General features: G+C 39.5%; 1 protein-coding gene across 4 annotated transcripts in view; it reads right to left on the bottom strand.

Moving 5' to 3' along the window:
* Positions 1 to 11,259, bottom strand: part of FHOD3 (formin homology 2 domain containing 3) — a 410,832-nt gene that overhangs the window by 219,255 nt on the left and 180,318 nt on the right. For all 4 annotated transcript variants that reach the window (XM_035317954.1, XM_035317955.1, XM_035317956.1 and 1 more), the window contains exon 4: positions 4,539 to 4,606. In XM_035317954.1, coding sequence (XP_035173845.1) covers positions 4,539 to 4,606 — 68 coding nt within the window. The remainder of the gene's footprint in view (positions 1 to 4,538; positions 4,607 to 11,259) is intronic.

Here is an 11,259-nt window from a genome sequence, read left to right as displayed (position 1 = left end):
CATCTTCAAGCACCCTCTCTTTAGCCTTCTTGTCCCCAGACTGAGACGCCTCTCAGCATCCCCCCTTCCCAGCCCTATGGTGGTTCTCTGAGGTCCTCTGGAGGTTCCCTTGGGACACCAGTACAGATGTTGGTGCGAGAGATCTTCAGCCTGAGCACCTCCCGTCTGCAGGCCCTAAGGACCTCAGGGGCCCTCCAAGAGGCTCCCTCTGTTGCGCTGTCACTGCAGCTCATAAGAGGGGGAAGTTGCAATAGAAGCTGAAAAGCAAAGAATTGTCCCCTCCCTGCTCCTGCTGCACCCCCAGCCTACTCTCTGGGAGGGTAGCTCGAGAAGCTGAAGAGCCTTGGGCTCTGTGGTGGCACTGCTATGCCACAATTAATCCAGGTGTAATCAGCAATTTTGTCACCCTGAATCCAAAACACAGCTTTTTGTGTGCCTGAAGTGAAGAACGTTAACTCTATTCCAGCAAAAGACATGAAGAGCATTTTGCAAACTGGGGACAACAATTTCATTTCTTCATAGAATGCTCATTGATAAGCGTTTTTCAGGCTGATAGTTCAGTTGTCACCACTGAAGCATAGAATCACAGAATCATTATTAATGTTGGAAAAGACCTCCAAGGTCATCTGGTCCAACCGTGCACCTACCACCAGTATCACCCACTAAAACATGTCACTAAGTATCATGCCCAACCATCCTTAAACATCCCCATGGTTGGTGACTTTCCAACCTAAACCTCCCCTGGCACAACTTGAGGCCATTCCCTCTAGTCCTGTCACTAGTTACCTGTGAGAAGAGGCCAATTCCCAGCTCCCCATTTTCCTTTCATGTAGTTGCAGAGAGCAGTAAGGTCTCCCCTGAGCCTTTTAGCACTTTGCACAAAAATTCACAAGTTTCTAATGACCTCAAGAACCAATACTTAAGGCACCACAGAAATCTGTCAGAAAATACATTACAGAGAGTTAAACTGCAGACCTACAGACTGTCAATTACATCTGTATGGATATATGCATGTGTGTATATACTCACACTTGCTCACTCACACACAGTTGTTTTAAGGTCAAGTGTTTTCCCAGTAAAAACATTACTTTCTTTGCTTCATCAGCTTTTTTGTTGTTGAAAAGAGTACTGGTAAATCCAAAAAATAACACTGGAGTACAGTCCAGCAAGAGATCATGGCAATGACTATATTAACCCTTCAGAGTGAATTACAACAATTGAATAACATTGCTGTTAAATAAAAATGCTTCTTATGTACTTCAACATTTTGCCAGAAACCGCCCACCATAAGAAACCAAACTCAAATTCCATGTTTGTACTTGCCAAATGAATCTTTCATTTAAAATCTGAAACAAAGACACTACTTTTGCCAAACACTGCTAAGCTTCACTGAAGCCTTGCGTGAAAAACCAAGAGCTCTGACTATTTGGAATTCATATTTGATGTAAAACTTGGTCTAGTTCCCACTTAATGCAAGTAAGCGACTGCACACTACCTTGAAGCTTTTTAAATTAAAAAAAAAAAAAAAATAAAAATAACGACACAGAACTGTGCCAAATTAACTCAGCTCTGATGAAATGATTATAAAAACATGGCGTTACAAACCGTCTTGGCGCTTAAAGACATAATGACGTATCCATAACTTTCTGAAAGCCGTTAAAATAAAAATAAAGATTAGTTTTGAAGTCAACATTTTATTTCTGCAACAATATAATACTGAAGAATTTAAAATAATAAATACAATGTGATGCAAAAGCAAACAGATGCTTGTTTTAAAAAAACAGATTTCTAATGGTAATTTCATTTAATGTCATAGACTAAAAGAGAAATTGGGTATGACCATTTGGACAATCGTGTTTGCTCCATAATTTTGTGTTAACTTGTATTTTTCTTCACTAAAAAAAGCTTACTTTTCGAAAACATACAAAAGTTATCTTATTTTCTCTCATGGTTCATTCTGAGATAAACCAAAATCATGCCTGAATGGTGCCTTTAGCAATGCTGCTAACTGTTAATGACAGTAAAGCTGACAGGTAAAACGAAGCTTACATCATATAGCATTTCATTTTCCAGTATTAAGTACACCACCTCAAATACGTGAGCATATGGGATAAATACTCTGCAGCTTGAGGAAGATTTCTCCTCAGTTCTTCACTAATGAGAACCTGTATTCTAGGAGTATACGAAGGTCTCCCAAGTGTGCCTTCATTCGATGAATGGCCATGGCTCTAGTAGAAGTAGCTACTTTATGTGCTAACAGATAATTCTCGAATTCCTTTCCGTATCGTATACATTAGGAAGCAGGGAAGTCAAATTATTCAAGGAGAGTTGCATTTTGAAACTGTCAGACAGACAACCTGAAAACTAAATTCACACTTGGTGCGCTTCCAGTGATCTTAGATTTGAACTGAATTCTTTCTTTAAAACTAGGCAGGCAAAGTCTGATTATCTCTTTGTAATAACCAAAATGTTGAGAGAGTAACGCTGACTTGCCAGGAATTGTATTAAAAGCCAGGAAACATGAGGATAGCATCAGTTACCTATGCAGCTTTTATGACTAGGTTACGATAAAGTCTTCGACTGCACCATCACAGTTCTACTATCCTGGTCTCCCACAGAACCACAGTTCATTCACAGATACAGTGTTCATGTGCCTCTCTTTTCTGTTTGCTCTTGTTACTCTTCAACCCACTGCAATTAAATTTACTAGATGGGTAAATATTTACAACATCTCCATGAAAACAGCTTACAAGCTGGAAGACAAATCTTACTGGTGGGTCCACTGAAAGCACTGCACGCTAGGTAGTCAGAAATACATACCAGACGTCAAAGAACCTACACAGAAGAGAAAACATCCAAACCCGGAAACATTTTGATGGGAGGTGTGAGAGATGTGACATGGATGGGAAGAAAGGGGCTTAGCACTCGCAGTTAAGTGTGTCTGAATGGTCAGATTAATGTAAGAAATACGTACATTGATAGAAACACAAATACTTCTCCAAAGGTGAGCCAAAAGAAAAACAACCAAACAACTCTAAGCAAACAGTCCACCTACTTGGCAGTCTCACAGGGAAAACTAATTTGCATCATCACAATTCTTAAACAGCCTTTCCCTGGGAATGCCTTGAAGAGACCATGTTTTTCCCCCATCAGTAGCTTGCAAGATGATCAGAACTGTTTGGGAACTGGAATTCCTTTCCTTTGCAAATGTTTCAAAATTCAAAAGCTTTGTTCTGACCCAGAATAACAAACAACCTCAACTACAAAATTCTCCGTGAAATGAATTACACTTTATCAGCTATTCCTGTGCTCAGAAAGTCTTCATCCTGGCATTTACTAAATTCTGAATGCTTTATCTTGAAACTTTAAAAAAATAAAATAAATTGTGTATTTTGGAAAACTGCAATTCCGCAGTCTTACAATTCTGAAATGTTATCCTCCCTAGAATAAATGTTTATTTAAAGCAAAATAAAAATTGCTAAACTAACAGCTTGAAACCCTTGCAGCTATTTCACAGACTTGCACCTACCCATTGCACTGAATAACATATGGAAAGTTGTCATCCTCCATATGGATCCATTAGTAAAGGAGGACAGGTGTTTTTCTTATTGATTTCATTTATATTTACTGATCAAGAAAGAATGTGACATCCTAAATTCCACTTTACAATCACATCTGTAGTATGCTCTGGTTTTCACCTAGTTTTCATTTTCCTGACTTGTTCTCTCCAACAATGGTTTCCTTTTGGCCCTGCATCTTTTCCGAGGTGATTTCCCTAGCCCCGAAAACCAATCTGAAATCTGAGCTTTTTATCCAGTTCTCTTCCGTATCACTCACACCACTTATCTATCACATCAGCTCCTTCTCCGCAGGACCCAAACAAACCTGCTGCTTCCAGGTCTCTTCCAAAATGGACACACATTCAAATCCATGCCTTGCCTTAAATTTCAACTGATCAGTCACAACTAACACCCTTTTCAGCTCCACAAAGAACCCTATAATCCATAAACAAGTAATTCTAACCTAAATCTAAATTTTAACATCTTCAGAGATTTACCACTACATTTTGGTTCTTTACCACATCTGTCCAATGTTTTTTGCATCCTTTTCTCAGGTTCTGGTGTGGCTTCAACCTAGTCTATTTGTCAACAATATGCCTGTAGATGGAAATTAGCCCAAGATTGAGCCATCAAATTCCACCCCACTCTGCCCCTCTTCTACTCTTCCCAATGCAAAACTATGCCATTGTCCAAATGAGCAGTCTAAGTTTCCATGCAGGAGTTCCAATTTTCTTCTCTTTTTCTGTCAGGTTCCAACCACTAAGTCTTCTGCTACTTTTCATTTGGTCCTGCCTTTTGACAGACTGAAGGAACAGGAATGAAGAACACGAAGAAAAAAGGCCCTAAGAAGCAATCACACATTACAAATGAAGTCCTGAAATTCTCTCTTTTACCAGAAACTGTAAGTTATTCCCCATGAGAGAGAGAGAAATTGAAGTCATATTCAAATCACAGAATGAAGAGTCAGCATTTGCTCACCTGGAATATTTGTTTCAATGAGAAAAGTGCCCGTCTCAGCTCCCGTCCATTGGAATTGTAAAGTTTTTCTGGAAAAGAAAAGACAACAGAAGGAAATTCAATGTTAACCACACTGACAACACCAAAAAGAAAATAGTAGTACAAATTTCAAGAGTTGATGGCTAGCACTCCAATGTCCCATTAGGTAGAGTCCTGTCAAATTAAGGAACATTCTTCTTTTTTAATATATATTTAGACAGATAGATAGATCAATATATCTATATATATAGATAGATAATATTCGCTCATCAAAAACACAATTAAAAACTGGGTTTAGTTGTCCATAACTTCAGATGGCATCTCCCAGGTAAATTCACTATAGCTTCAACTAGATCAGCAAGAAACTATGCTGTAAGGAGTTTTCAAAAATGCCTAGAAATAATCAAATTCTTACATTAAAGCCAACTTAGGGTTTATTGAAATACCAGATTAACATCAAAACATATAACTCAAAGCAGTCCTTGCTTTTGTTATCAAAATTAGAGCCACTGAATCCTGTCCTTGACTGCCTTCCCTCTAGACATTCTTTTCTTGTGTTCTCATCTTTCTATTGTTAATTCCATTCTACAATGGCAATGAACGTTAATACCAGAAATAGACGGACAGTCTGTTCTAAGCATAATTCAAAACAGTGTTTTATTCTCATGAAAAATGATCTTTTTTTCTAAATGAAGCAGAAGTCTTCTTTACATCATCCAATACTGAAATATATCTGCCTTCATTTATTCCCTTATTAGTGCATACTCACAGAAATAATTTTAAGTAGATAAAAGGAACTCCCCTGCTATCATTCTGTACCTAACACAACATCTGTGCCTTTGGAAGAACTCTTGTATGGTATGTCTCAAGTTCATTGCTGTGTGTTTGGAAGTGTTTTGTAACTCTATGGATGGATGGAGAAGAACATACTGCTCTTCAACTCTTTCTAGCCTACTACACAGGCAACAGCCTTTATAGAATCTTCTTTATACAATCTTAAATTTCACCATGTTGAATTTTATTATACAAATGCAATCTGAGGTCAATTACAAACAAAAATCTAATCTTTGTGGCCACTTGCTCTGACACCCTTCTCTTGACTCACAGACCATCCAACAAGGACCTGCTCTGCAATAGGCAGTTGCAGTAGACTTGAAAGGTCATGAGATCAATGTGGCCATGCCTGTGGAGTGGGAATATTCATATGAGAAGATAAAATTTTAAAATCTGAGTTTTCTCTCTTGCTTTCCCACATCTCTTTCTCTTTTAATCACTACTTTACACTACAAAATAAAATTAAATTATTTCACTCAGGAAGTTACAAAAAAAAAAAAAAAAAAAAAAAAAGAAGCCCAGCATTCAAGGGTTTAATGCATTTATAACTCAGTAATCATTTTCAACTTCAATTAAAGAAGGCAGATTTTAATTTTAGAAAAACATTCCTTATTCCCAACAGTCATCATCAACCCCAAAAAAAGTGAAATAAAACTTCAGCAAAGCTTATACTTGTATTTAGTAAACATTGAAAGTAGTTTTGTTCATCGCTAATTGCCTTTGATTTCAAAGGCAAAACGTGTAGAATTGGCAAAACTATTGTTGTTTTAAGTTGTCTCCTTCCTTGCACTGTTTATAGATTCCTGAGAAAATATTGGAGGAATGAATTTCACTTGAAGCCATAAATTTAGAGGCGTACTTTAATTACTCTAGCTTAAAAACACACTGGCATGTGAAACTACACTTCTTGGCAGGATAAAGAGTAATCTTGTCAGAAAAGACTGAAGAATAATAAAGGCCTTTTTAAAGACCTGCTCTGTCAACTTTACATGCCATATAACACAAAATATTCCACTTTGAAAGACACCTCCATCTGGCATTTGTTATTACTAATTTCCCTCTATTCATAATTCAGCATCATTACAAGCTGAGTCTCTCCAAACAAGGCAGCACATTATCATCTTAATTAAGAAAGGCACCATTTCTTAAAGTGCTGGCAACTTTATACATAAATATCAACTTTCTAACAAATGCCATCTGTGTTGTTGTTGTTGTTGTTGTTGTTGTTTTAACAGGAACAATCATCATCCCAGCCTGGGGTAAAGTACTAACAAACCATTGTTAAGATCCTATAACGCCAGTTGCTTTCATTGGTGCATGCAGATTTTTGGTACATCTCAGTGGAACAATGCTAAACATTTTTTCTCTTGGTCTTTTCACAGAATATAACATCATCCTTGGCAATCGCGGCAAACAATGCTATCCCTCCTCATACGCAGCAAAGACGACAAATTACTGAATGCAGTCCATAATAGGGCCTATCATTAGAGCTGAAGGATCAACACATACAGGAAGCATCACGTTTTGTAACAGCAGTGGCAACAAGACAGCAGTGCATAGCCCAGACACTGGAGCCGGTCTGACACCCGTTTTGAAGAGCAACAGTGCAGGTAAATTGTCTCATTTCGGACATTTATAACGAAGGCACAGCTATCTATCTACACAGAGACAACAAATGTACAGTTCCCTCCTCACGTTGAGCTCATCTTGTTGAAGCAGCTCAGAAACTCAAGTTTCTCACCATTTCACCCGATATTCTTACTCTAGGGCAGTAGGACTGACTTCTGATACTGCTGGTGGCCACCAGAAACATTCACAGAGCGTGACCCAAGGAGGTAAGTGAAACGGTTGCCCCTCTGACCTATGCTCCGTGAGAAGATGTTCTGGTTTAGAGAACTCCAGTCCAGCATGAACCTTGGCCAGAGCAGGAAAGCCCACTTAAGACAAAGTCTGTCATGGGCTACTTTCTACAAGCTTTATTTTGTTTCTGTGTGCTGTACATCAGAAAACCGTAAGTGCATTCACCAGATGAAATCTCCAGGGTGCTTTGTAATAAGCTCCTGGGCCTTACGGGATTACCATTTGCCAGCAGTGACCTAACACCACAGGGGCCTCCGGCCTGGTCCCAAAAGGCCCAGACTGGAACCAAAGCTATGAAAACACATGGGCAGAATACAGAAGGCAAAAATAAATAGTAAGGCCTCTTGCTGTGGTAGAAAACCAAATTCAAACAGAGATGGAAAGGCACATTTGCTTACAATGTTTTCACACTGAAAGTGATTCAGAAACCAGAGAAAGCAGATAGCACGTGCTTTTTTTTTGGAATGCTGGCTGTTTTACCTTAGCAATTTAAAGCCTTGCTCTTTTTCAAGAGACTGAGAAGTAGCTTTCCACTTTAAAGTGCAGAGTTGACCACAGATACATCCCTGACAGAGGCTTCTTCAACTGCAATAAATGGCTGTGAAGCAGGACTACACACTGCTGCTGTTAACAGAACCAAAAAATGACCAAGGACAGTGCAGAAAACCCAACTGAGTTGTGTAAATGTGTTGTATGTAAGCTTTAATACTTAGGTCAGTCCTGCATTACAAAGAAATTGAACCTCTGAACTTCAGGCAGGAATATGTGCCGCTACACCTTTCCCTAACACATAATGACCCTCTAGCCCTTTGGTTAAAAAAAAAAAAAAAAAAAAAACACAAAAAACAAACAAACAAAAAACCACCCACAAAACAAAACACACCCACACCACAAAACCTTCTATCTTTACACAGCTCACGTATGGACTCAGAGATACTACACTCATACAACTCAAGATTGGAAAAGATAAATTATATCAGGGAGTCTGAAGTATCTGACTGCGTCTACCTAGCTACAAATGATCACATTTCTGACAGTTATGTCACAATAAGCTGTGCTATTGCTTTTCTTTCTTGAACAGAAGTAGTCAAAAAGAAAGGAAAGAGTGGCATCCAAGCCTGTGAAAAAGGTTTAATTGCAGTTATCTAGATGATAAAGGTCTCCTGGTGGTTTCCTCTGATGGTAGCTAACACTAGAGGGCACTGCTTCTTTCTTTATTTTAGGAAAGAAAAGGCACTCTGTCCCCCCATGGCAGCTTCCCACCGATCGAGCAATACTGACTGTGATGTTAAATTGGCACTTCATTAACCTTGAAAGCCCGCTTTTTACTTGCAGCCTGCCGGACATCCTGAGAAACCAAAAAGCATCAGCACTCCATCCTCCAACATTCCAAATCAGAGTCAATTCTTCCAAAACCACCTGACAGAAAAAGAGCTACTGGTATAAACGTCATTCTTATTTGCCTTTCTTTAACATTTGTCAAATTATCCTTTGCACCCTATGGACTAGGTCGTTTTTCTTGACAGACAATGACAGTCTTTGCTCACCACCTCTTCCCACAAGCAGGATGCTGAATATAACTGAGCTGGTGATATAAACACATACACGAGAGGCAGCAAACTAGAAGTACCTCTTTTCTTGCAATAACAGCACTTGGAGAACATGCTGCATGCTCCAAAAGAAAACCATTATTTATTACCCCAGGTTTTTATTTGCTTACTTTTACTTCTGTAAAAATAACTCTTCTAGAGAGGAATGAAAAACAACACATAGTAGGTGAAAAGGATTTCTCTAGACAAATTTTGTACAAACTTGATGCTGGACATGAGGCACTGGAGTCTGCAATTGGCATTTTTTCAGAAAGCAAGAAAAGCCTTTATAGATCTTTGTTTTATCAGACCACCGGTAGCTTTCAAAGGTGACCATATATTTTCAGAAATGACTGTCAGAGGCTCAAGTTTCATGGAGAATTCAACTCCTTTGACTACATGGGAAACGGGATTTTTTAAGAAAATAGTATCTGGCCTTTAAATTATTGAAGAAAGTGGAAGAGAAGGCAGTACTTTCATTGGGAAAATAACTGTTTTCAATCCACAATTAAAAAATAAAAATAAAAACAAGAGAACTGGCTGAATATTGCCTGGTTCAGTCTCATGCGTTACACCTGACCTCTGACTGACAGGGTACCATTCTCCTCCCTTCCTCTTCCATCACACCCATTGAATTAGTCCCTGGGATATAGTAATTTATGTAGCATCAGCCTTTTGAGCTATTGGCAAAGGCTCGAGAACATCTGGCTGAGCACAAATGGGAGTTGCTCTGCTTCACTTGCTGCTGCCTGAGTGACCTCCACATCTCCCATCTATGCCTCTTTTCTTTAAACAATAATTTCAAGATGAAGCTCTTTTCCTTACAAAAACATAAAAGGAAGATTAACTCTATGTTTGATTACATTAGCAGGGTACCTGGTGCAGATCTAATTAAAAGGCATTTTAAACACTTCCTGCCATTCATTGCTGAAGTCCTTGCACGGGACAGAAGCAGCAATATTCTCTGTCTTCCTCTAGCAAACTGGCACTTTTGTTTAAAGTGCTCACTAGGAGGAAGTAATAGTTTATCTCTTGTAGAATTTAAATCAACTGGGTAGTTTTCCACCAGCACTGATGTGGGGTGGGGCTGCAAGAGGCAAAAAGAAAAAAGAAGATTGTTTAAAAAAATAGAAAAACCTCTTTTCTGTAAATGCCAAGTACCACACCTCCAAATTTATTACTAAGTTACTACAACTCTGAATGGGTGTTACTCTATCTTAATGAATTTACACCAAAAAATTACAGAGAATTGGATAAAAAAACAAGTAGCAAAGCTAAAAGATACATATCCAATCCTGAAAGCAGGCTTCATCAAACAGCCTGACAGACCTCACCCCATTCCTCAAGTGGGCCCATGGTTACATACAGGACTATGGATCTATAGAATGACTGTATTTAAAAGTAATTAGTGCAGTGCGCCATTCTTCCACTGTACGTCAAACAAATTCAAGCAATACCCTAAGAAAAGACCTGGTCCTATGCCAAGGAGAGTCTCTCTGTTGTTTTGTTTTTGTCCACAAAAGCTAGTAATAAATTTGCTGCCAAGACAATACATTATCCTTTTACTCTTGGACCCCCTAGAAAATACACCGAGAGGGGATTCATTCATAGGCAGATTGCCCACTAATAAATTAACATAATTGGTGCTTCTGCCGAGATCACTTCGTTTCACACATTACAAATCTTTTTTTTTTTTTTTTCCTGAATCTGATCTCATTTTCTACGTACAAATAGATGGTTACGTATTCATGAGAGCTCAGTGTCACACGAGCTCAGACTATATATTCTTCCACTAATCCGGGGACAAACGCCAAGCACTTAGCAAGGAAAAGGGAGTTTTTCACAATAAAGTATGACCTGATGAAAAGCAACGGGCTGAGCACAACTCATGCTAAGCTTGGCAGCAGGACTGTGAGCCCACCTTACTGTCAGCGCTGACCGAGCCCGAGGAATTTCCTTGCTGCCTCGTGAGGAATGCCGCCCAGCCTCACAAAGAGGACAAAACCCATTTCAGCTCGTTTTCATTTGGAGACAGCACAGCTGCTTAGCTAATTAGCTGGGACAGCCCCTCTCCTCAGCATGAGGTCCTCTGCCCCCACCCCAAGAGGGGGATCCTTTGTGGGGAGAGAATCCTGTTGCAAATGCATATGAGGGAGCATGCTGTGAGCCTGCATCCTTGTTCCCTTTCTCTGCAAAGGGTCCACGGGTGGCGAGTAGGAGGAGGAGAGAGTCATGGAACAGCCTCAGACATCCTGTCCTGTCCCATATCCTGAAGCCAGAGGCTTAAAGAAGAGGATGCCACAAGCCACCTGTGGAAAGAAGGCATCTGTAAACACAGGGCAACCCATGGGCTTGGGAGAACCTCGGGGACCTCTTGGGAGAGTTGTGGGACCTCTGCTGGGAGTGACAGATACCCGATA

Source organism: Oxyura jamaicensis, chromosome 2 (assembly GCF_011077185.1).
Source record: "Oxyura jamaicensis isolate SHBP4307 breed ruddy duck chromosome 2, BPBGC_Ojam_1.0, whole genome shotgun sequence".
Lineage (NCBI taxonomy): Eukaryota > Metazoa > Chordata > Aves > Anseriformes > Anatidae > Oxyura > Oxyura jamaicensis.
This window is presented reverse-complemented; position numbering and strand designations above follow the sequence as displayed.